At 35.0% G+C, this 25,809-nt stretch overlaps 1 protein-coding gene across 4 annotated transcripts in view; it reads left to right on the top strand.

The window, feature by feature from the left end:
* LOC117105565 (cilia- and flagella-associated protein 54-like) overlaps window positions 1-25,809 on the top strand; it is a 53,274-nt gene that overhangs the window by 1,684 nt on the left and 25,781 nt on the right. Inside the window, exons 2-32 of one of the 4 annotated variants that reach the window (XM_033246762.1) lie at window positions 331-436; window positions 1,717-1,860; window positions 2,377-2,548; window positions 2,755-2,813; window positions 3,257-3,400; window positions 3,852-3,965; window positions 4,331-4,432; window positions 6,032-6,139; window positions 8,134-8,335; window positions 9,300-9,514; window positions 9,957-10,113; window positions 10,430-10,512; window positions 10,837-10,971; window positions 11,647-11,794; window positions 12,122-12,160; window positions 12,305-12,543; window positions 12,705-12,893; window positions 13,751-13,909; window positions 14,294-14,464; window positions 14,989-15,081; window positions 16,008-16,190; window positions 16,690-16,832; window positions 17,554-17,701; window positions 19,057-19,212; window positions 19,608-19,808; window positions 20,294-20,477; window positions 22,730-22,822; window positions 23,115-23,241; window positions 23,720-23,834; window positions 24,385-24,525; window positions 24,779-24,981. In XM_033246762.1, coding sequence (XP_033102653.1) covers window positions 331-436; window positions 1,717-1,860; window positions 2,377-2,548; window positions 2,755-2,813; window positions 3,257-3,400; window positions 3,852-3,965; window positions 4,331-4,432; window positions 6,032-6,139; window positions 8,134-8,335; window positions 9,300-9,514; window positions 9,957-10,113; window positions 10,430-10,512; window positions 10,837-10,971; window positions 11,647-11,794; window positions 12,122-12,160; window positions 12,305-12,543; window positions 12,705-12,893; window positions 13,751-13,909; window positions 14,294-14,464; window positions 14,989-15,081; window positions 16,008-16,190; window positions 16,690-16,832; window positions 17,554-17,701; window positions 19,057-19,212; window positions 19,608-19,808; window positions 20,294-20,477; window positions 22,730-22,822; window positions 23,115-23,241; window positions 23,720-23,834; window positions 24,385-24,525; window positions 24,779-24,981 — 4,473 coding nt within the window. Of the gene's footprint in view, window positions 1-330; window positions 437-1,716; window positions 1,861-2,376; window positions 2,549-2,754; window positions 2,814-3,256; window positions 3,401-3,851; window positions 3,966-4,330; window positions 4,433-6,031; window positions 6,140-8,133; window positions 8,336-9,299; window positions 9,515-9,956; window positions 10,114-10,429; window positions 10,513-10,836; window positions 10,972-11,646; window positions 11,795-12,121; window positions 12,161-12,304; window positions 12,544-12,701; window positions 12,894-13,750; window positions 13,910-14,293; window positions 14,465-14,988; window positions 15,082-16,007; window positions 16,191-16,689; window positions 16,833-17,553; window positions 17,702-19,056; window positions 19,213-19,607; window positions 19,809-20,293; window positions 20,478-20,750; window positions 20,952-21,457; window positions 21,642-22,729; window positions 22,823-23,114; window positions 23,242-23,719; window positions 23,835-24,384; window positions 24,526-24,778; window positions 24,982-25,809 lie in introns of all 4 variants that reach the window. The other 3 variants (XM_033246755.1, XM_033246747.1, XM_033246770.1) reach the window with 3 other exon arrangements.

Below are 25,809 nucleotides of genomic sequence, written 5' to 3'. Positions count from 1 at the left end.
GGGGGCTCTCAAATAATTAACCCCAAAATCATCCCCATTGTTGGCAATGCAAATCCTATCCTTCCTATGCTGTGTGCATCCAATTTGGTATCTCCAATGCAAGTGGGATTATTAATCGAAAAGTGTATTTTTGTATCATGAGGCAAATAAATAAAGGACAATACTCTAGCCTAGGCCAGCCTAAATTAAATAAATTGAATTCCAATGCCAATGGTGAAAATCGTTACCATTATTAGTAAAAATTTTATTAGCATAGGGCCTAGGCATATGCTAGGTTCATGTAATATTTGTATACATCGTTAAAAATAATGCTTTCATAATTTTTCTTAGGTCTGATTCACTCTTTGGCCTGTGGAACTCTTTTGAAAAGCGGCTACCAAAAGTTTTTTATCAGCAAAAGCTCATTGAGATGGGTGATTTCCTTGTTTCTATTAAAGTGAGTATGATTTATTTTTATTAATTTTTACAAATTACCAGTTATTACAAGTATGAAACTTAAGGACCTAGCCTAAATAATGTATTGAGCTAAATCACTTATTGCATGATAGATATTTATTGTAACAAAGAAAATAACATATCTGGCACTACAGTACAGTATTTAATAATTACATTTGCACTGAAAAAAAATCAAATAGGTTGTCAACTTTCATTTAATCCATCAACATGGATTTGTATAACACCAATATCCACGGCAGTATATTGATGTCTGTATTGATTGTTTATGTACTTTCGAATGTTTTTTATTTGATTGTATGTTATTGTATGAGTTGCTGGGCCCTGGAGGATAACAATACTTTGCACTGATCTGGTCACCCAGGGTAAAGAAGAAATAAATAATAAATAAAATGTTCAGTGGCACTATGACGATGGTATCACTCAAGTTGCACTTAATGAGGTTATACTAATACCCTATTCAGATTACACTCTGTTGCGATCGGTTGCGATGTAATCGGTGGTAATCCAAAACTGATTACTCCCGACCGCAATCAACGAACGCATTCAGACCAACACAAACAAACTTTACATTCTAGGGCCTAGGCCTCTGGTGGCTAGGCCTATGTTGACTGACCTCAGCCAAACAGTGCCTGTGGAATTCGTTGTGATTCGTTGCGATCGGCTTCCGTGGTAATCGGGAGTAATAAAGATTGTAGCACCCAATCGCAACGGGTAACAATTGCGATATCGATTACATATCGACTACTATTGGTGAGCTTTCAGACACGATTTTACTTTGCGATTGGGTGCGATTGGGTGTCGCAATTGCTACAACCGATCGCAATGCGATGCTAGTCTGAATGGGGTATAAGGTTATGTTAACATTACTATTTATTTGACAGTATATAAAAAGATTTTGAAAATGAATAAATAAACAACATTTTACATGTGTAAAAACTTAGTGTGAAGTGGAGAAGAGATAATATTTTAACTAAGTTACTTACAGATTGAGCCACAAATTGAAGCTATTCAGTTTTCCTTATAATTATTTGTCTTTTCTATACAAAAATATATATTAATTACCAGGTATTTGAAAGGTCTGCAAATGCTCAAAATAAACTTACGATGACATTTGTCATGTACTTGTACTAGATATATATACAATGAAATTTGTTAAGTTAAATTTGCTTGAAATTGATGAAGGAAGTACTTTCTTTTAATTTATACTTATTTGGTATTTTTACCCACAATTATAATAATCATTTTGTTGAATACTTTCAGGAATACAACTTGGCCGTCTGGCAGTGTTACGGCAGGTACCTGGATGAGTTCGGAGGTCAACATATAGAGGACATTGTCGATGTAACATCAGTGAAGGAAATCTTCTTCCCAGATGGCTTGGAAACTGAACATGCAAGTTTAACTGTAAGAACAATAACAACACTCACTTAAGCTAGTCTATTCCTATATAATTATTTGTGCCCTCTCGATGTGATACTTTTTGTTTACTATAAGTCAAACATTGATAATTTTTATTACAGTTACAGTGGAGTTGTATTTCATAGTCAGTCGTCAATTGCGCAGTTACAGATTTTCTCCAGACCGATACAATAAGAATAATAATAATAATAAAATTATGTCATCATAATATAATTAATTGAGCCATTTTGCAGAATGTGTAAAAGAAAACTGGAGCTTGCAATGATCGAACCCATATTTATGCCAGGTTTAAAAGCTGAGTACAAGCAGTACCCTCTAAAGCAACTATTCTTATTATTTTATCTGTATTATGTTATTATTTTTTGACAATTTAAAAAGAGATAAAGTTATTTTTCAAAGAATGATTATTATGTCACTACAGTAAAAAATCAGTTAAGTTAAAAAAAAAGTTTTTGTTTTTTTTTACTCTCAAACTAAAACTCACATTTTTATTCTATTCAGTTTCGGGCACTGTATGGTAAAAGCATCTGCAACTACCAATTGGTCCTGCAGTCGGATTCCAAGTTGCAAAATACAGAGTCTGTATGTAAATGTCTAAAACTGCTGGCCTTTCTTCGTCTCATTACTCAAATTGTCCTGCATAGAGAACCTCTTTGTTGGCTGGTGTATAATGGTGAGTATCAAAGAAGGGTAAAATATTACTTTTTTGTGGATAGTTCAAGCATACAATATTTGGCATTCCATACTGTAAAAAATTACACTAACACTTTAACACCACCTGAAACTTCATTAATTGCTTTTTAAGTACATGGTTTGATGTATCCTAAAATTGAATAAATGAAAGGAAAATGAAACGTTATTGTTTGTTTTTCATTGCAGGCACCATTCATATCTACAGTGTTTCCAGACTCATGATGACCCTAGGTCATTCTTCTAAGGTATTTTAATTGTAATTTAGTATTAATAATCTGAGATTAATATTTCAGTATTGGCAATCTATATTGGAATGGTCATCATTTGGAGATTATTCAAGCATTTACGGTATTACTATTAATGCTTTGTTTGAATTCGAAAATTGATATTTTTGATCTGACAATCTCAAGCAGTATTCAGAAATAGGAGGAGAATGCCTTTGCTTGTTGTATTTCCTCACCTGATCATTCCTGGGCACCGCCACTGTTGCCTTCATTGGTTGGGCCTCTTCACACAAGCCCCCAGTCAGTTTTCCCACCCCCATTATCCATATCTTCGGACACTCCATAGAATGACCACCACAGGAATGTTATGAATTAAGGTGGAATATGGAATTTCTTTATATTGTCAAAGAGAAAACATCAAAATGTTGGACAATAAAATTGGTCTTATTTGTTTTATCTTGTAGGTTCTGGAGTACCTTTTGTGGGCCTGTATGTGTATGGAGAACTCTGTTCCCTTGTTAACTGTACGTTATCTTCCTTGGAGGACGACTTTATATACGGCTGTATGTCAGTGTTATTATGATTGTAAGGCTGGTGTTCAGGCAGAGGTAAATATACTTTTAAACAATCATATTTTTCTAGTGTCTTTTGTGCAGACTCTCTCAATTTGTGAGGTCAGTTTTTAAATCAACTTTAACAGCTCTAAAAGCTAACAAGGGTTGTTACCTGCATAAATTAAAATACAGATAAGCAATACCTGTATATAAGAGATACATGCAATTATTGTATTATACATTAATTTTGCTTGACAAAAATTTAAATTATGTAATATTTGTATTTATAGTTCATATTCCTATCTAACTGTAACAATGTGCCTAAAATCATTAACCATAACATTACACATTTTCTTAGGATGAGCTTTAGTGTAACATTGTTTCAGTCATTTTGTAAAAAGACAAATAAAATGGGCTTCAACCTGACATGATAAATGATTAATATATTGAGTACAGCATTTGAATTGCATGTCACCTTCACACTACATAAATATTTATTCTTTAGAGCTTTGCAAGGCGTTCTCTTGCTAAAGTGAATGAGCTGAGTCAGCTAGAGAAGATCAGTTCCTCAGTCTGTAGTCCAGAAATTGACACTATTTTTAGGCAGGCAGCTGTTAAGGTAAATTCAAAAAAATGTTATTTTTTATCCATGGCTACATTTTTATTAATGAGATATATTTAAAGAAGTATACTTTGTGTTTTAATTGAAATTTATTTAGGCCTATATTAAATAAAAAAGTTTTTTCTTGTCCTGCTTTTTTTTCCCTTGCCATATTAATTGTTTATGTGAACAATTTAAGTTTGGTTTGAGAATTTTTTGCTGCTGCCCTGGATCAAAGGGGCACTCTTGCCCCCTCTGGGATTGCAACTGTCCTATTATAACATCGACAATCAAACGAGGGCTGGAAGCATTCCCCATAGCACAGGCTAAAGTGAGCGTGCGTAAAGTTTAATTTAATTCAAATATGATTTGGTTACTTGTAGCTTGGCGTCATGGTTTACAAGAGGATAGTGTTCGATACACGTAAAAGACCGAAAGGACTTCTGCGACCAAAAACACGAAGTAACATTAAAGATGCCCAGTCGGTAAGCTTCCATATTTTGATTCCTAACAGTAGGTGTTTTTCCAAATGGAATCAAGTGGAGCATTCCATATTTTTATTTATTTTTATTTTAATTACAAATCTATACATTATAGTCAAATCAATCTTATATTATTATAAGTGACAGAAATTAATGGATGAAGAGAATTATTATTTGAATTTGGTTGCGCTTTTCTTCAAGCTTTTCACAATACTATTATGCTGGTCTTTGGAAGCATTACTAACAGTGTTCATCCTCCAGTATTAGGAGTATTCTTGTCATGAATATATTCAACATTTTATGCAAATCTCAACATAGAATATTTGTAACCTTACATGTACCCATTTATACATTTGGTGGGAAAAGACGGATGTGGCATAGACAAGCCAAACCAGTCACTCCTTGCAAAAATTGATTTGTAATTGATCTTTAGTTATTAAAACATGGTTAAATAGTAAAATGAGAGCTGTAAAATGGTAAAAGAATAATTGAAATCCAACATTTTGTTATGAAGTTAAAGAAGTTTAAACAAACAACTGTTTAAAGAACAATGTTTGAGGCATTTCTCAGGCAGAAACCTTCACCAAATCATTAAAAATTGTTGTTTAACATTGAAAATGGGGAAAATAACAACATACCATGATGTATAGATTTATAAAGGTTAGTTTAGTGCAGTAAAATATATTTTAAACAAATTTAGACATTTCTACATTTTTTGGCCATTATCTCTGAAGCACGATTTGTGACGAGTGACTGGTTTGGCTTGCCTTTGCCACTGATGTAGTTAAAAGTGTCTTGCACAAAAATATTTGAATGGCAAGTGTTGAGTGCAAAACAACAACCTATTTGCTTATTTAGAGGTCTGAATCGTAAATGCTGTACCAAATACTCTGCAGAGCATTTTTTTGTCACATCTGTCTTTAGATATATTATAACAGTTAGCTTTTAATTGAGATACTACAAAATTCTTTTGACACTATTTTTTGCATTTATATTATCAAATCTTTTGTACAATGTTAAGATTTCTTCTAACAAACTATCATATGAAGAAACATAATTGGATAATTTATCTGATTATGATTATATACAAACTGAATATTTTTTCCACTATTCCAAAAAATATAGGTTAATCTTGATTCTTCTTAATATGATTATGCATAAAATATATATGAATATTCATATCCAATATTTGCATACATTAACATCTTATATTATCAGTCTTCATATTGATTTTTGTCATTGCAATTGGAATGAGTTTTTAGAAGTTCTTGTTAGAATATTTTTATCTTTGTTGGAGGTTCAATCCCTCGTTGTGCATTTTGCTTGTGTCCTAAGGGAAAGCACTTTACCTATTGTTGTCTCTCCCAGGAGTACAAGTGGGTATATCTTTAGGCTCAAACACAAAATGCGCTGATTACAACTGCCACATTATGGAATTCTCCCCAGGGAGCTAAGTATGTGTTCCATATGGTCTTGATGCAATGACCAGGAGTAATAATGTGAAGTGCTAAGAGGCCTTGTTGGCATTAAGCTCTATATAAGCCTAACATTTTATATTATTATTAAAAACATTTTTGTTGGTAAAACTTGCTGTTCATGTAGCCAACTGCTGAGGTTCGTGTGATGACAATAGTTGCAAGTGATGGTAGATTAATATGGCATAAAACGTCTAAACAGAGACTAGATGATCTGTTTAAGAAACCAGGCTCAGTGAGTAGAAGTCCCAACGTGAATGTAGTTTCTTTGCGTGTGTTAACATTAACTAAAGTACTGCTAAAAACTTCAGTCATGTTTTATTGATATTCTTCGTTTTCCAATTTTTCTTTTCTCAATTCTTCGTCATCTGAGATACTGAGTAATAACCCTTTCATCATTAAAATCTTTTCTATTTTTTCTTTTATTAATCACTTTTTTTTCCTTTGATACAAAATCATTTTGTGCTGTGTTAGCTCAGACATTTATTTGTCTTCAATAAATTTGAAAAATGTCAGCAGTCAGTTAGACTTTCTGCAATAAACTGTTTCTGCAATGAACTCTTACAAGTTCATGCAATCCTCATTTGTCAAGTTTTTATGTGACAAATTTGTGTGATTTGCTTATATGGGTGACAATTAATGACATCATCATGTTCATGTGTATATGGGTAAAACACAGGTATTTGTCACTGAAAATGTCCTATTCATAATTCTAATGAATACACAATTCTAAAGCTCTGTCTACACTATCAGTTATCAAACTTTGTAATGTAACTAAAGAGTCCACACTATCAAATTTTATTTTGATGTGACATGCCTAAATATGGTCTTGATGACATCACATCAGGACCATATATAGGCACATCATGACTATATATGGGCATACAACAGTTTTTTGTCAACGGAAATTTGATAGTCTGGACGGAGCTTTATATCTGCTGATATCAACAAGCAGTTAGTACTCCTAATGTATAACAATATCTCAATATCTTTAGAAATAATCTACAGTATGTGAAGTCATCTCCATGGTTTTACCTTTTTAAGTTTCATGTCCACGATTTTACCATTGAGGTCATGTACCGCCATGATTTCACCACTATGAGGTCATCTCCATTGTTTGTACCATTGAGATTGTATTGTGTTACTACAAAGACATTTTCACTTTCGTGTCAACTTTCATTGCATTCCATTTTTAACAATTGACCTGTCAACCTTTTTCAAACTTTCATTCTCAAATTGCCGTCCAGCATATTCCTGGCGTCAAAATGTTCACAAAGTTTTTCATTATTGTTTCAATCACAACTTACAATTTTTTTTTCTACATAATTAAGAAAGTGTCTAAAAAGCACCATGTAGACTTAGGTTTCTCTTCCATCAGTTGTACAGACTCATTGCACAGTATTTGTTAACAATTAACAACTTTTTAAACATGCACAAGACACTGTGATAATACTATTATTATCTGGTAATAGATGAGATATGTATTTTCTTGGTGCGATTCACACCGAAAATACTTACTGGTATCTTATATCTTATCTATTATTTTCTTATATTTAGTTCAGCCTTCACAGTTTATTTATTTCCTGAAATTCATCTATTCTTTATGTGTAGCAATCAAAAAGTATGTTAGTAGTAGTATTTTAATTTACATCCTTTCAGTGACATGCTAGGCTATTTTTTAATGAGCAGTAGTCACATTCAATATTTTGTTTTATAACACACCTAAATAGATACCTTTTGATTGGCGGATCTTGTAACATGTGACATTGGTTATTTACCCCATTTTGTCACTCATCATAAAAATTTAGTTTCACTGTGCATTTTTAGTTCCATTTGTGCATTCTTTCTATCCGTTTTTGCCCATTGTACGGTGCCCTAGGATATCAACCTAATAAATCTTTTGATTGGTTAAAGAGATGCTGGACTGTTCTATTTAGAAAAAGGGTAGATTTTCTTCATAAATATAAAATGACAGGAGCCTCCATTCAGAAAAAAGATGGATTTTTTTCATAAAATATCAAATGACAAGAACTTTCTATTTTAGGTGTGTTATAAAACAAATAATGAATGTTTTTTATTCGCACAATGGAAAGAATAATTTTATTCATTGAAAGATGAAGCCTCTCCTTCGTCTAATGGAACAATCAATCTTTCAACTCCCATTGTGGTCATAAACATTCATTATTTGTATAATGTTCAATCGCTTTTGTGAATTGTTTTACAATTCAGCTTCCGTGGCCTAGGACATCAGTTGAAAAATTATTGGCAGACATGTTTGAGGGCAGTTCAGCACAGTTTTTAGCGTTGTTAGATACGCTGAGTGACAGCACACGGCGCACATTGCTCACCAGCCCGCCAGCTTCTGATTCGGAGGACTACATTCTTGATACATTCACTGAAATGTTCTTTGCTGGCATGGAGATAATATCAGGTACAGTAGAATTGCAGGGTTCCAAGTTGGAAGAATTCATTTCCGGGAGATCTGTCTAAAACAAGCTTTTTTAGGCGATACTTTTTTTTATACCTTGTTTAGCGAACCCACCGAATGCAACTATTGTTGATTTCAAATAAAATAGACCCGCTAGCACGAAAAAATGGAAATGTAATAAAAAAATAAAAGTTTTTCTTTATTGTTCTTACGTCCTCCGCTGCCTTGAAATCTCCAAAGATAAGATATGTATATTTCTTCCTAATTACATAAATTTGAATCATTTAACCATCCCATTTTACATTCACCAATGAAATAAAATTTTTATTTTCTCCTTCATCTGGATGTTTTTGGCAAAACTATTTGCTAAATACGAAAACAAAATTTATTTTTATTTTCATTCTGCCCTTCTCCAGTGATCTTTAAAAAAATAAGTACGCGAAACAAGGAATAAAATAAGTCTCGCCTTAGCACATCAACTTTCTCTTGCTGCTTAAGGTGATATCGATACTGACTTCTATGAATAAATAAAGGACAGTTGTAAAAACATGCAGATTTCATGAATTTGCAGGAGATGGGTTATTTTCTGGGAGATTCTTTTTAGGTTGTGAGAGAGTGGGGGAAGCGTCCAGATTTCCGGAATCTTCCGCGAATTGCAGAAAAATTTGGACCCCTGGATTTGCATCATCAACATCTGCTTTTACATGCACCACCATATTTAAGCTACTGGCATGCATTATATCAAGCAGTGAAATACATACAAATTCAGTAGACTTGTATATTTTACTGTTTTGATGCATTTTATTTATTTTTTTCTTTATTTTCTGTATGTTTATATATTAAGTTTAGTTAAGGGGAAGGCTATTTATTAGCAACTAGCCATGATCACTGTCTGGCCTCCCCGAAAATAAAAAAATAACAAAACATGTGATATTCTTTGTAACGTTTGAATTCTTCTATGTAACAGGGGGAGGAGGTAAAAATCCCAGAACAGTTCCAATCACAATCAATGATGTGAATCTATGTGGTGTGGTTTTGGACGGCAGCCTAATGGATATGGCATCCAGGGCTGAAGATGGTGTCACGTTAACTGCTGTCGTTAAGTTTGTCAAGTGGGCTTACAATTACGAACAGTGGGAGGTGTATGACTTGATGATGGGACTATTGCAAGACAAGATGAGGGTAAGGTGTACCAGGAATTTTTGTGCCAGTTCACAAAAATGTCTGAAAAGGGGGGAGGGGGTCCAGAAGAGGGGCCAATAGAGACAATACTACCCTGGGGGTCCGGTCCGAATATTTTGTTTTCCAGACACCCTAAAATAACCTCTGAATCGTTATGGGCAATCAATTATTTCTTTTCCTTTCTTTCTTTCTTTTTTCTTTTTTATTAACTTTCCGAAAGGAGGTGCCGCAGCCGGCCTGGCCACTCTAAATCAGCCCCTGGGTACAGTCATAATAGAGTGAAATCTAATCTATTCAAGATAAAAATTTAATAAATGCCCCTAGAATTTTTTTCCAAACGATGTTCTGGATGCGAGTATATTTGAAGGAGAGTCTATTCAAATACAGTATTACAAATAAAACTGAGATAATGATAGTTTAAATTTAAATTCCATGTTCACAGACTTTGGATATTGTCAAATACACAGCAGAACTGAGAGGGCTGGAGGTTATCCAATGCATGGAAGTCTTAAACTTTAACAGAAAGTCCAGGAAACTCACCCACACTGAGGAGAACAGCACAAGTGATGCTCCGGCTACGCATAACCTTTCAGCTCAAGGTATGTCAGTTTGTAGTGGTGGAGGGGGCCTGGGTCCCCCTAAAATAAAAAAAAATGGAGAAAAAAAAAATTATATTTAAAGTTTGAGAGTGGCTATTTGAGGTCGTATAGTCCCTTTCTGGGCCTCCTCCATATCAAATTCCTGGATCCACCACTGACTTGCGTAGCCACAATTTCATGATAAATATTTGAAAAGTTTACATTGTGGTATGTGTCTCTACTCTACTTTGCCATGAACAGTTTCTCCAAGGTATTTCTTCGTCTCTCTATTTATTTAAATAGCTAATAATGAACATTTTCTTTCTTACGAATGCAGTGTCTCAGCGTACTGTTTCTTCTAGTGATGAGATGGTCCAGTTGGCAGAGGTTCTCTATTCCTGTATTCGAGATCCAATGGCTGTAGGTTCCTTATTATTTCTTTAGTAACATTCCCTTTCTTAAACAATCTCCAAAAGTACTAAAGCCTCGTACAGAATATTACATTTTATTTGACAAAAACATGTGACATGCATAAATATGGTCATGATGATATCACATCATGACCATATATAGGCACATCATGACTATATATGGGCATGCAACAGTTTTTTTGTCCAATAAAATTGTTTGAGTCTGGACAGGGCTTTAAAGAAATTAATGGTTACCATGTCAACATGATTGACAATAGTACACAGGCTCAGAATCATTACATTGTACTTTTTATAATATTTTTTTTTTTCTCAGGAGAACATTGATCGTGACATGATGGTGGATGCAACTCTGTTTCTTTGGTCCAAGTGTAAGGCAGTGTTTCAGAAATTCCAAACAGGAGCTGCGGATAGTGGCAAGTATCTACAGCGGATGGACCAGCCTGGAAAGGTAAGTACATTTAATGGACTTGTTAGATGAGGACAAACAGTGTTTTCGTGATCTTTCACACGAAACCCACAAGATGTTGCAAAAAAAAAAAGAGATTGAGATATAAATATGGCCACAACTGAAAAATATGCATTTGCAGATTCCATATATTATATGTAAAGGTTATAAAAAGCCTTAAACAAAACTGTAAATTGTATTTTCAAATGTTAAAACTTCTTATATCAGATGATAGCCAAACAATGCCTGCTATTAGCGATCATTATGGTAATTCATTAATCGATGAATGGATGGATTTATTTGGTGTAAACACCAAGAATAACCCACGAAAGTCTGAAGAAGGCTTATTTTCAGTGGGGACGTCCTTCTGGTGGTGATTGGGCAGTACACCTGGAGAAGTGACAATCCCATACTCTTTTTCAAATAGTGTACTGCGTTCTGTAATGTACATGGACCATAATGGACACAGGACCAACGAATTAAACGTCTCATCTGAAAGACGGTGCGCTATCGTAACCTGCATTTCAGCCCTCCAGTTGAAACACAAGGAAAGCAGCGATGGGAATTGAACCAGGTACCTAGAGATCTCCACGTTTCAGCGCACACACAGTGACTACCACCAGTTTAGCCGAATGAGCTAAGCTGCTCTCTAATGTCTGCAATATTTGTATATTTCAGTGGGTGCATATTTTAAACATCATTCACGAAGTGATGTACTGGTGCGGTTTGAATAACATCGATCCTGGCGTAACTGCTGAGGTCGCCCTTCGTTTGGCGTTAGTCCTTGAGAACAATGCAGCTCAGGAGAGTCAAGAGACAGAATCTGGTAAATTTGAATCAACTTCTAATTATACTCAGGAATCACAAGATTTGGGGAAAAAAATATGTGCAGGTTCTCTGATTGCACTATTAGACTCACCATTGATCTTACAAAAATTATCTTAAAATCATTTTCATTCATTTATGGATTTTAGTTGACAATAAAAAACAGTATAATCATACAAATCATATGAAGGTGAGAAAAGTATAGAAAATGGCAAGAAATTTGGAGGTACATTTTTGGTGTCAAATCAGACACCTTTGTTTTACATAATATTTTTATGGGTTATCTGCAATAGAATATTGACCATATGCATGTTTACCTTTTTTTTAGAGAAACAGAAAAGATGTGAAAATGAGGCCAATAATGCAAGTAAGTCATTAATTTTTTTAATAGAGACTTTCAAAGCAATTAAGCTTATGAGTCCCTCATGGTTAGACTCTCACAAACATGGGTTATAAAGTTTTGGTTAGTTCCTGTCTACTTTATTTTGGAGCAATGCTATTTTTTCTACAGTGTCAGCTTCAAGTAAATCTCCTACAAAAAGCTATGTAAGTGATGGTCACGAAACAGTCACACTAGGAGGACATGTTAGCACCTCCCTTTACACTGCAACTATACTATCACAAGGAGAGAGGGAACAATTGCTTACAGCTAGGGAGATCTTGACCAGGGCTCTACAGGGCATGTCCCTTGCCAGAGAAGCTGTTGCTTTGACTGATGGAAAATCTATTGCAGACATCAGTTGGATGAAGGTAAATTATATACTTTTAAATTGTTATGATGTTTTATGTTAAAATTCAATATAAAAAAAAATATATAATATATAATATATACCTTGGAGGTTCTTGGTAAGAGTTATTTATTATTTGTTATCATTTATAAGTCATCTCTCCTCTTTCTTCCTCTCTAGGAGAACAAAAAGACTACAAATGATGATCTTGAAAATCCAGAAGGGGTCCACAACACCTTGCGGGATCTCCACCTTGAGCTGCTCTTCATGTACCATCGAGTGTGCTTAAAGCTCGCTGCCATGGGACCAGATCCTGCAAGTCTTACTCAGACAAGGTTCAAGAGATCTACAAATCAGAAGAGCCAAATAGAGGTACGGAAATCAATATAGCAAGCAAATATAGGCGCTACTTTTTTTATACTTTGTTTCGCAATCTTATTTTTTTAAAGATCGTCAAAGGAGGGCAGAAAAAAAAAAGTATGCAGTATATAAAAATCCATATAAAGTGCAATCAGATAAAAAAAAAACAATAAAAATTAAGTATTGCACAAAATTACTAAAAGTAAGAATGAAAAAAGAATCACTGAACCATCAAGTTTTAATGTTTAATGCACTGTGTGTGTGTGCTATTGGAATAAAGTAATATCTCCGCCATTTAATTGTTTCCCTACAGAACCATTATTATTATTCCTGTATAAATTATATGGTTATTTTTGTATTTATTTATTATATGATCATTCTGTACATACATGTTCCTAACAATTAATAGTGCATCATAGTATCCAGAATGCATAACAGAATATATCAGCCTGAGGAATTAATTTCATCTGTATCAAGGTTGTTAAAGAAAAGTCACTGAACTATTTTAAGCCTTTTCACACATAGTCTCAGTTATTGTTTAGTTTTCCACCAATAAGCAGCAAGTCTCACTACCCAAGCATATAAGCATTCCTCTGCTTGCTATTATTCTCCTGAAGACGATTGAGGAACTCAATCGAAACATTGAGACATTCTCAACCAATAACAGTTCTTTGCAGAACTATCTACGGTGTACTGCAAGCATTAATATATAGGCCTATTATTACTTCACCATGCAAAACCTGCAAAGAATTATTTATAGTGTAAATTGTAAAAGTGTAACAATTTGTACTGGATATTGCATTTGTTCTGTTAACTTGTTTTCATTGTTTTATTGATTTTCCCCTGACTACTATTTTTTTACATTCCAGTCCCCAGGTACGTTTGATGAACTTAGAGTTGAGTCAATGAATGAACTAGAAGCCAAATGTAAAAAGAACAGCATCTACAAAGCTTTATTCTTCATTCAGAAGTCTCTGCAGAGTTTTAAGAAAAGTGGCTCAAATGGCAAACCGAAGCAGTTCTTACAGGTAATGAAGTCATAAACCTAAGTTGAGCACACCGTGTCATACGACCTTTGTACGACAAATCCAACGCTGCTGCCTGTTGGATTGGGGTTAGGTATGCGGGTCAGTAGGACCTTAGTTGAGTAACTCCCCTTTCCCACAATGCATAGTTCCTTTGGGTGGGGTATGTGAGTATTTTGATCTTAGTGGAGAGATGTCCGTCCCTACTCCCCGATGCATAGTTACCATTGTATTTTTTGCAGATGTTGGCTCAAGATGGTACTAAAGAAATTGAATTGAATATCCATGCCCTGCCCACAATGCAGGGTATTGCCTCCTTGTCACACAAACCATTTTTTTTTTTGCAATTGCTTAATATATATTATGATTTTTGCTCCTGCAATATAGGATGCTATAGCACTGATAACCAAAGCTCAAGAAGAAGAATACAAACTCTACAAGCTGAACACGTCCCCAAAGAACACTGGTAACAACACCATTCCCCCTCCCCCAGTGCTTTTATGCAGAACTGATAACTCAATGGTCTTCAAACCAGGTGTATTCAACCCAAAAGAAAAGGTGAGAACATTCTTAAATACCGTACTCGCGCGAATAAGCGCCCGGGCGCTTAAAATATTTGTTGCACTTTTTGAGGGGCGCAAATCCACAGTCCCAGGATTGATTGGATTATTGAGTGGGCGTTTATTCAAATTAGATTTGGGAGCTTATTCAAACGTGGCGCTTAAGGAAATTTTCACGTTTTCTTATTTCAGAGGGGCGCTTATTCAAATGGGGCGCTTATTCGCGTGAGTACGGTATATTCGTATTCTTTGCAGATTGGTTTATCACAGGGGAGGTGCTGATAAATAAATAAATAAAAATAAAAATATAATAAATATTATAATAGTATATATTGTTCTTTTGGAATCTAGAACAATCTAAATGTTTTGAACTAGGATGATTCATCCAGTCTATTTCGTGAATACTTGCCTTTCCCACCGTTTCTTTTAAGAACACCCCAACGTAGACTAACAATGCTGTATGTCTTGAAGCTTGGGTATGAAAATGGCGAAATTCTCCATAAGTGTTTTTATTTTTCCTAGGTTGGTTGGTATTCCTTGTTTGGCTGTTCAGCTGCTGGAAGCAATGTCAAAGTCAGATTAAATGACTATAACCTTCCAGGAACTGGCCAACAAGTAAGTGAATTGATTCAGATTTTCGAGTAGTGATTAACTGTATAAATTCAACTTAAAGTGTGCAGGGGAAGATTTAAGATCACTTTTTACACCACCTCATTTGAAGTCTTCCATGGCTTACCTCTTGATGGCAGATCCAAAATAGAGGGGCCCCAAGGGGAGCTTTTATAACTGAAGGACCCAGATCACCTGAGTAACACCATGGTTGGGATGAGGTGTGTAATTTTATGGTTATTATATGACTAGAAAACTGAAACCCTCAGACTTAAATCTATGTAATTTTATTTGTTTTGAAAAATTAAAGGTTGTGGGATGGTGGGGTGGGGGTGTGCTTGGGGTTTTGGCAGACTGTGCTCCAAGTTGAATCCGCTTCTGCCTCTAACTAATGTCTACCACTGGCAATAAATTATTTTGACATGGCCTGATTTGAACAAATTATTCAATATATAAGAAGTTTACTTATATTATTCCTACAGTATGTCTCTCTGTCATATCCAACCTCTTTAGAATATGCATAATTTGGGATTGGATTGGATTGGATTTATTCGCTGTAAACACCAAGGATAGCCCACGGAAGTCTATAAGAAGACTTATTTCCAATGGGGTCCTTCTGGTGGTGATTGGGCAGTACACCGGGAGACAATCCCCTACTCTTTTTTGAAAAGTATACTGCATTCTTTAACGTGCACATGGGCCATAAATACACACACGTGACCAACTGCGTAAACGTCTCATCCGAAAGACGGTGCGCTATTGTAACTTGTATTTCAGCCCTCCAGCTGAAACACGAGGAGAAGCAGCGATGGGAATTGAACCAGGGACCTAGATATCTCCACGGTTCAGCGCACTCACACAGTGGCTACCACCAGATTAGCCGACTGGACTTAAAGCTGCTCTAATTTAATAATGTTTCTCGTTTTACTTAGGTACCAGCATACGACTGTCATTTGCATGTGTCTGGTCTAGTAGCCAACGAGAAGTATGTGTTTGCTGTAGCTGCTTATACCGCTGATGGCAAGTTGATCGGGGAAAGCATCGGGCAGACCAGTAAGCCGATAATGGCTTCACACACTATGCCCATACTCATGAGTTGGGCATTCCTCAGTCAGGTATATTACCTATTTTTACTGGAATTAAATTGTACATTTTAGCCTTCGGTTCATAGTGCTGTTAAAGATAATCACATGATATGTTACCGTAAGATTAGATTGTAGATGATTAGGAGTTTACACCAATGCCTTGTCCTGTTTAAGCGATGACCACATTGATATTAGGGAGCTTACGATTGCACAATGATAGTAGCATGTAGAACGTAATGACGTCACCAAAGGTTTTCTACGCGTGTGAGAACGTTAAGTTCATCTTATCGTGTGGATTTTAGGATGCTCGGTAGGATGGTCATGCATAAGAGATTCCATTCTAGCGTGGCGTCGTCGTACAATTCGAAAGCTAAATTTGTAATAGTGTGTTGGGAAAGTAGAAACTAGCCATACTGCAAAGATGAGTCCTCTCTCTCAAACAAAGTCATCCCATTACTCCTGAAAACAATTGTGAAATTTTGAACAGTTTCATTCCAACAAGTATATTTTTATGCCCTTTTTGAGTTAGGTTGCTTACCAAGTTAGTTGCTATGGAATCTCGCAGCAAGCTACAGGTGTATTGTGGGATCATTTTGTCGCTGTTCCTGAACCATGTGAATCAGATGTAACAACTGATTGTGCGCAACAGGACTTCCAATTGACACTGAGAAGGTATGTCTACCCTTCGGAGTTCTGATGTACAACAGATTAACAAATAGTATGTTAATAGTACAGTAAGGCCCAAAGGCTTGTGGTGCCATATGTTTATTGTAGCTGTAGTAGTGGTTAACATACCTTCAAATCCTATTGCACTGGTTTTAAATGCTGTGACTCCAGGAATTTTTCCTCTCTACTACTTAAAAAGTATCTATATTCTCTAAGTCTTGTAATGAGAATTAGTTTCAAATATGCTTCACATTTATGTCATTTAAAAATGCTTTTATGATGATATTTAGTAGTCATAATTTTAGAGAACTCATTATCATTCCATCTAGGGGTGGATCCAGATTTTTTTTAAACAAGTTGGCACCCATTTCATGTAGGCTTAGATGCTATGTAATTATACACATAAATATGTATCCAATAATTGTATGATTTGTGTTCAGTATATGCTCTTATGAAATATTGTAACTAAAACTATACTGTATTTGTATGTCATTTTATTTCTTTTTCTGTTAAAAAATAATAGACAGCAGTGGCATAACTTGGGCAAGGGGGCATGTGTTTTTTCTCCCTAAATCCACCCCTTTCATCCTCTGTTAAGTGTGAAGATGTACCCTTCATAAAATTTGGTTTGTTCAACTTTTTTTCCACACATCTTCCATCTAAGCATAGATACTTCCGACTGTGCTACATCAAAATATAACAACAGTGCTATTCTCTTACCCGTTAGGCTGAACACAAAAACAGCTAGTGTAGCATCGCCGGTATTGCTACGTATGTTTCTTACTAGTATATTCATCTACGTTGATGTTAACACAAGAGCCGGGGCGATCTATTGTGACAAGCTGTGTGATGAGGGACCTTATTACAAAGGCCAGGTAATGACAATTTATAAAACATTTTAAAAATTGGTAGAAACTTTACTGTTGTTTAATGGTTTAAATATTACTGGTTAGCTGTGATTAAACTTGAATTTGAATTTAATAAATACTGCAGAATATTGTGATACCATATTTGATGACATTTGATTGACATGCTTTATAAGATAAGATAAAAACTTATCGCACAAAAAAATTACAATATAAAAATATATAATACAACTTATAGTCTATATGAATAAGATTATTAAAAAAAAAGGATATATATAAATAAAGAATATGGTACTTACATTTACATTACACTTATTCAAGCTAACCCTTACAACAGTGGCACACACAAAACAAAGTTATGGCATGTCCAGTTACATCAAAAAGTAAAAACTATAAAACAATATATTTTAAATATAAGTTAAAAATACAATCATTTTTTTTACAATGGATACCAAATATATAATTGTGGTGTGTTAATCCACACATAGAGGAATTAGTCTCCATGATCAACATAAACAACTTCATTCACTGTTTACACCTACCGCGTTCACATGTCTTAGGTCACTTGCGAGCACACGATCAGCTCGTGTGCCGTGCCTTCATGCGAACAACTGCTCTCGACCGACAAGCCACTCTCGACCTACTCTCGATGCAGCTCGCTCTCAATCCATGTGATTGTAAGTGGGTTGTCAGTGAGCTGTGACCTCTTATGTGTAAAAGGCAGTCAGATACAAGCATCTCTCCTGGGTCAAAGTAGTTAGCTTGTTTGCGCGAATATTCGCAATTAAGAACGCTATCACAATCATTGCGGTTTTGACTGTTGTGTGTTATTCTTCATGTTAAAATATCCCTGTCCTCCATGTCAACTTCAACTGTATCTGGCCCACGAGCCTGTTGGACCGAGGAAGAAATTAGAGACTTGATAGAGATTTGGGCAGAACCCGAGATTAGAATGTTAGTGGAAGAAAAGAAGTCAAAGAACAAGACAAAAATACATGGGAAAATCACAGCTAGATTTTAGTTTGTGCCGGGACTCTCCGACGACAGCCCGGCAAATCCAAACAAAGTTGCAGAACCTAAGAAAACGGTACAAACAGTTTTACCTAGAGGAGGTGAATAAATCAGGATCTTTGGCCCCAAACTGGCCGGTTTACCACAGAATTGGGAACATCTTGCAATTTCAAGTTACCAGCTACTTTTGCATGAGGAACAAATGAAAACAAAAATATTTTTTTTGTATAGTTTTCTTTGTTTAGATTAAATGGCACAAAACTAAATGTATTGTATTTACTTAAGCAATTGATTGACTAACAAAACAGATTGTATTAAGTATTAACGTGTTATCGTCCCTTTTTTATTTAAAGTTGCTGCGATTGAGAGAATGTGAACGTATGTTGGTTGCCTTGGAGTTAGCCGGTTGGTTAAATGAGTCAAACCTAGCCCTGCAAGCTGTTGTCCAATGCTATGGTTTATTAGCTCCGATTATCCACTACAAGATACCATCTGTACCTGTAATACAGGTAAGTATATAGAGTATTAGAGGTGTCCAGTCCAGGAGTCTCTTAGAGCATAGAGGAATTGAGCCCCAGTTGTGAAAAAGAGTTAAAATCCTGGAGATATCGAAGAGAACTTCAAATTTCAGGTGGAGATGTAGATTTTCTTGAAGACAGAGAGATAAACGAAAATTCTGGAGACTCTTGGTCAATCCTGGTGAATAGCTCTGAAGTACAATTTTTCCAGTCCAGAGGATAAAAGTAATCATATGATATATAAGCATTAAAATATTTTAGAACATGAAAATATGCTGCTATACTTCCTTTTTTAAGCAATCATATCTTTTTTTCCAAATAAAAAAAAACAAAAAAAAACTGTTTTCTACTTCAATATTATGTTTATTGATTTATTTTTTTTAAAGGTTTTAACGTTTTGCCATGCGGTCCTACAAGAGATCCCTTCCAGTTTACTGATGCGTCGTCAGCAGTCTGTATGCGACAGTCTGCATCACATGGTTGCCACCATCACATACCACATGGCTAAAGTTCTTCGGATTTGGAAGCAGAAGCCTTTAGCCAACCTTATTGCTGACACTGGAAAGAAAATGCTTGCAGTAGAAAAGGTTATTTTATTTTATTTTATTTTTTTTTCATATTATTTTATTTTTATGGCAATGATCATCAATATTAATTGATCATTTATTATTATGTTGTTACTCTTTTAATTTACTGATAGTTTAGATAAAAAAATTGAAAAAAAATTGTAAAGAATAGCTTTTTGGATTGTTTTGCCCTAACTTGCGTATTTGGGAACGTACCGAGTATTCGGTTGGTTCTTCTGCCTTTGAAAGCATTCCCTCCAGTGTGCTTCCTCTAGCACTTCCAGGCGCTCATCCGCACATTGCTATTGGCTCTTCCTGGGCTATTTTCTCCAGGATTTCTGTAACCCTAACATACCATGCACTGTCTGCCGGGGTTGTCAGGTAGGTTTGTCATGCGCTGAAGTGGTGAATGAGGTCACTACCCACTACATACATAAGTTATAATTACTGTTAATTATTTAGTGATTTTTCACTAATATCTGACAAACATTTTCATTATCATTTAGGATCCTGAGAAATCTAAGACTCAGGAAACTGTAGTTGACTTTGGAGACAATGTTGATGACGGTGGCCAGGCACATCGCAAGAAGAAAGTACGACGAGCAGGTCACATGACGTTTAACGTTGAAGGACCACAAAACGAAGAACTACGGGCTCTGGAGGCTCACATGCTCAAACTAACCAAACTTGGTAAAAAGAAAACTTCTAAAATTTACGATATTGAAAACTGTGTTTAGTCTATTTTCTGAATAATTTACCTGGATTAACTGACTATATTGTCATTGTTCCTTTTGGATTTTCAGTGCCCTGGGATAGACAATTCTATTTTCTTTATAGGGGTGTTCACTCTGTCTCTTATACACATCTTAAGCATTAAAATATTTTAATTAAAAAAACAAAAAAAAACAAAAAAAACTCTATTTTCTACTTCAATATTATGTTTATTGATTTACTCTTTTAAAGGTTTTAACGTTTTGCCATGCGGTCCTACAAGAGATCCCTTCCAGTTTACTGATGCGTCGTCAGCAGTCTGTATGTGACAGTCTGCATCACATGGTTGCCACCATCACGTACCACATGGCTAAAGTTCTTCGGATCTGGAAGCAGAAGCCTTTAGCTAACCTTATTGCTGACACTGGAAAGAAAATGCTTGCAGTAGAAAAGGTTATTTTAATTTTTTGTTTTCATATTATTTTATTTTTATGATAATGATCATCAATATTAATTGATCATTTAATATTATGTTGTTACTCTTTTAACTCACTGATATAGTTTAAATAAAAAAATCGAATAAAAAAACTGTAAAGAATAACTTTTTAGATTGTTTTGTAACTTGCATATTTGGGAACGTACCGAGTATTTAGTTGGTTATTCCGCCTTTGAAAGCATTCCCTCCATCGTGCTTCCTCTAGCACTTCCAGGCACTCATCCACACATTGCTCTTCCTGGGCTATTTTCTCTATAGCAGGATGTTTGTAACCCTAGACAGGTGCCCATACTGGGCACTGTCTGCCGGAGCCAGCTGAGCCCGGGACATGTGTCGGGTAGGGTCATCACACCCCTGAAGTGGTGAAGGAGGTCTCTACCCATTACATACATAAGTTATAATTACTGTTAATTATTTAGTGATTTTTCACTAATATCTGACAAACATTTTCATTATCATTTAGGATCCTGAGAAATCTAAGACTCAGGAAACTGTAGTTGACTTTGGAGACAATGTTGATGACGGTGGCCAGGCACATCGCAAGAAGAAAGTACGACGAGCAGGTCACATGACGTTTAACGTTGAAGGACCACAAAACGAAGAACTACGGGCTCTGGAGGCTCACATGCTCAAACTAACCAAACTTGGTAAAAAGAAAACTTCTAAAATTTACGATATTGAAAACTGTGTTTAGTCTATTTTCTGAATAATTTACCTGGATTAACTGACTATATTGTCATTGTTCCTTTTGGATTTTCAGTGCCCTGGGATAGACAATTCTATTTTCTTTATAGGGGTGTTCACTTATGGGAAAATGGCAATAGTCGGTTTATCCAGGTATCACACTCTTAGACTACTAACATCACAGGATTGTTTAATTTGTAAACATATATCTGAATTTACTGATTATTGCTATTTTGATCATTTAAGGAAGAATAGCAATATTATCTAGGAAATTATTCATGAAATACACTAGAACCAAATACCAAAGAAGCAGATGGAACTCCCAGAGTTTCAGCTGTTAGCTGTACCTTTATATCTTTAAATAAGAGACCATCTGTAAGTTAAGACCCACTATCCTCTAGTAAAAGTTGGTAATCATTTGTTACAGAAGTATTTATGGATATTTAAGTGTTTTGTTTTTTGTTCATTAAAGTCGCAAATCCCTTACTTGAGCCGGCGTCGCCACCTTAGCAGTGCACGGTAGTAGAGCCGAGGCTTATCCAAGGTGGAAGCTACCGGAGCCCAGCATACTGTCGCCGGAGTGCCTGCGTGTACGCGGTAGTGGTGGTGATGCCATCTCAACAACAGGAGTGCGCATTTTTCATGTTGCTGCTTGGTTTTTTCCATTCTTTGGTCTGCCTGTTTTTGAAGGCTTAATTTATCAATTATTTATTTATTTAATTATATATTTTCTATTTGTTACGGTATTTATTTACTTTATTCATTTATTTATATTTATTTAACTTATAATAAATAAAATAAAAAATATTCTGATTAATATAGGCTCTTTAATATAAGATATAATATAATTTAATTTCTTGGTCCTACCTTTTTTCGGCGCCTTGAGACGATTTTATTGTGGAAGGCGCACTACAAATATCCCACCATTACCATTACCATTATTTATGGCCTAAAATATATCCAGTTACCACCATATTTTTTAAACCAACAGAGGTAACAGTACAATTTGTCTAAGAAATATTGTTAACTGATTCCATATTTCTATTTTCAGCTCATAGTAGCAATGAACTGACTGGCTCTGAAGATCCAAACATCTTGCATGCATTCATTGCAACACTCCCAAGCAGGCATTCTTATAAGGAAGGTAAGCAACATGTAGAGGGCGCTTTTCAATGTATTGCAACAACATAGAGGGCCTATTTATTTTAAAACCTGAATGCACATGCTTACAGAAAGGGTTATGATCAGTAGGTTGTAGTACACATTTTGACAACATTCCCAAAGAGGTATGCACAGGATTAACTTAAGCAATGTATAGAGGGCACCATTTATAGCAACATATCCAGCAGACATGCTTCGAAGACTGTCAAATTGTAGACGAATATTATTTTCAAATTGTATTGTGAGTTTTTAATTTAGTTACTTTTCTGTTACAGTTGTCAAGTTTCGGCGACGTGCCCGTTACCTGGAGTTCTTTGTACAAGTCATGCAGAAAGCACTGAGCGAAGGTTTAGTGGAACTAGCAACTGAATGGTGTGATGACACAAAACTGTGGCTTGTTAGGTAAAGTCTATTGCGTAAATACTGGATAAACTGACTAATTGCCATTGTTCCTTTAAATGCAATTTTGATTTTCAAGGTGTGATTGATTTCATGCCCACATAATGTCAAATCACAGGTTTTTGCCACATTAAACTTTATTGTGTTGAAAGAGCTTAAAAAGATATTTTTTGATTTGACAAACAAGATATAGAAAACAGTGTGTGTTAGTTTCATTTACACTATCATCCCCATTATTATTTTTTGTGTTACAACTATAATAGCATGTATTTATAATGTATTTACTTACCGTAAAACACAATGAAGAGTACATTAATATTTATAACAGTCGCAACAATTTTTTGTAGAGAATACAATACAGGTAGCTCATCATTGTCTTCTCATGAAATCTTGAATATAAAATATTAACCTGTTTGTTTGTTAAAGCCATGACTTACTATCTGTTGGAAAAATGTTACATTTCTAATTTAACTTATTTCAGGCGCAATGAGCAGCTTTCTTCGGCTAAAATGTTTTTAACAAAGCAGCAAGGTGTTTTGACAGTGGCTGGGGATGACCCTAAGAAGTTCGCTGCTGCAGCTATGGAGTTTTCAAAGGTAAAAATTCATTTAAAGATTTATATGTCAGCTCATAATGCAACATTTATATAATATTGCAATAAATTGCCTCTGCGCTTTATATTATTACTGCTGGTCACTGGATCAAATACCTCATTATAAACATCAACAGCTCCCTGGGAAGCACAAAGTCGCTAGAATCAGCGCTTGGAATTAGATCCTACTAGGTACCAACTCCTCCCAAGTGGAGAGAGACAAACGTAGATCCTTGTCCAAGGGCACAAGTTCCGTGTACAGCAAGGTTTTGCACACACTCGTTCGTAACCTTCAACCGCTTCCACTACTACTTGATGTAAATTTTTATATCTGGTTGAAGATAGATACAGTAAATATAGATTATTGGTTTTTTTTTTTTTTTTGTTGAAAACTTCCAAGTTAAATCACTGTTCTGAATAAAGATTCTCAACCTAATTGTCCCCTGTATACATATTTTTTTTTATCATTACTTTTTTTTTTTAAAAACACATTACACTAAAGATTCACAAAAATATAAAGTCTGTTATTCGTATCTTCTATATTGCCTTTGAAGATCAATAAACCTCATCACAAATCACCAGATGGAAAGAGTCCAAGAAAGAAGAGAAAAAAGTTCCAGTTACTGGTTAATCTGAGATCAAATTCGAAATTATCAGAGACTGCCAAGACGACCCAAGAGGAGAAGGAATTGAGGGTAATTCTTGCTAAATAATATATATGTATTTTATTATAGAGCCCTGTCACAGTCCATAATTGATTTTTAATTCAAAATGTACAAAGATATATTAATTACCCATTTATAGTCCTGGGAGGGAAGATAGAAAGAGAGAGGAAATGAGAGAAAAAGAAGGTATGGCGAGGTAAATGAAGATTAATGGTGGTGAAGTCTGATAGATCAGACCACCTTTCCAATGGTATTTCCAAACACTTTTCAATTTCTCTTTCAGTCTTTTGAAATTCTTGATAGAGCTTTCCCAGAATTCTATCACTCAACTAAGAGGCGTCAGAGATTGAGGAAAGTCTGCTCCGATGAATTGCCATGGCGATGCCAACTCAACATTCTCCAAGGGCTTTGCTTCTTCGCTCAGTTTCTTAACAAAGTTGAGAAACGTAACAAACTTATAGGTCCTACATCAGGAGATATTTATAGGTACATACACTCAGTGGAAGCTAAATGCTGGGCTCAGGAGGAAATTTTTTTTTTTTGATATGTTGTTTGATTTTTCTAAGACCCAAAAAGCATGTTGGACAAAAAAACTCGCAAGTGGTTAATAAGAAAAAGTTTTTTTTATATTTAATAACTTGCGAAAAAAGGGTAGTTACACCCCTTTTTCCCCCAGTTTTTAAATATTCAAAAATTAGTATCTCATTAACCGCTCACAAGTTTTTCGTCTAATATGCTTTTGTGTCTTAAAAAAATCAGTTGTACAACATATCAAAATTTTTTTTTCCTTCAGGACCTGGCTTTAAAAACTAGCATCTGTGTCTTCATCATAAAAAAAAAATAAAAAAGTCTCAGCAAAAAGATTACATTTTGTTTGAAGATCTTGATAATCTGAACAAGGATACAATTTAATTGTAACTTGTCATATTTTGACTAATCATGAAATATCTTCACCACAATCATCAGCATCAGCAATCATTGTCAGCATTGTCTTTGTCATTGTCATTGTTGCTGCCTTTATCATCATAGTCATCATCTTTTTCATCATCATCATCATTATCGTCAGCAACGTACCACCAGAACCGGCAAGATATGTTATTTTTCTAATAATAGCATGTTAGTCGTAAGTAGTGCCATCATGTCAGCAAGGCTTCATGTTCTTTTAATTAGAATGATATACATGAATATATTTTAATGTATTTCCATTCATATTTTAATACCATAATCATCATTATCACCATGTTATCATTATCAACATTGTCATCAAAATTGTCATCATCAGCACCGTTCATATTTTAATATCATAATCATCAT

The sequence above is a fragment of the Anneissia japonica genome, unplaced genomic scaffold (genome assembly GCF_011630105.1).
Source record: "Anneissia japonica isolate Jap-2015-1 unplaced genomic scaffold, ASM1163010v1 scaffold640_len1575945_cov177, whole genome shotgun sequence".
Taxonomy (NCBI): domain Eukaryota; kingdom Metazoa; phylum Echinodermata; class Crinoidea; order Comatulida; family Comatulidae; genus Anneissia; species Anneissia japonica.
This window is presented reverse-complemented; position numbering and strand designations above follow the sequence as displayed.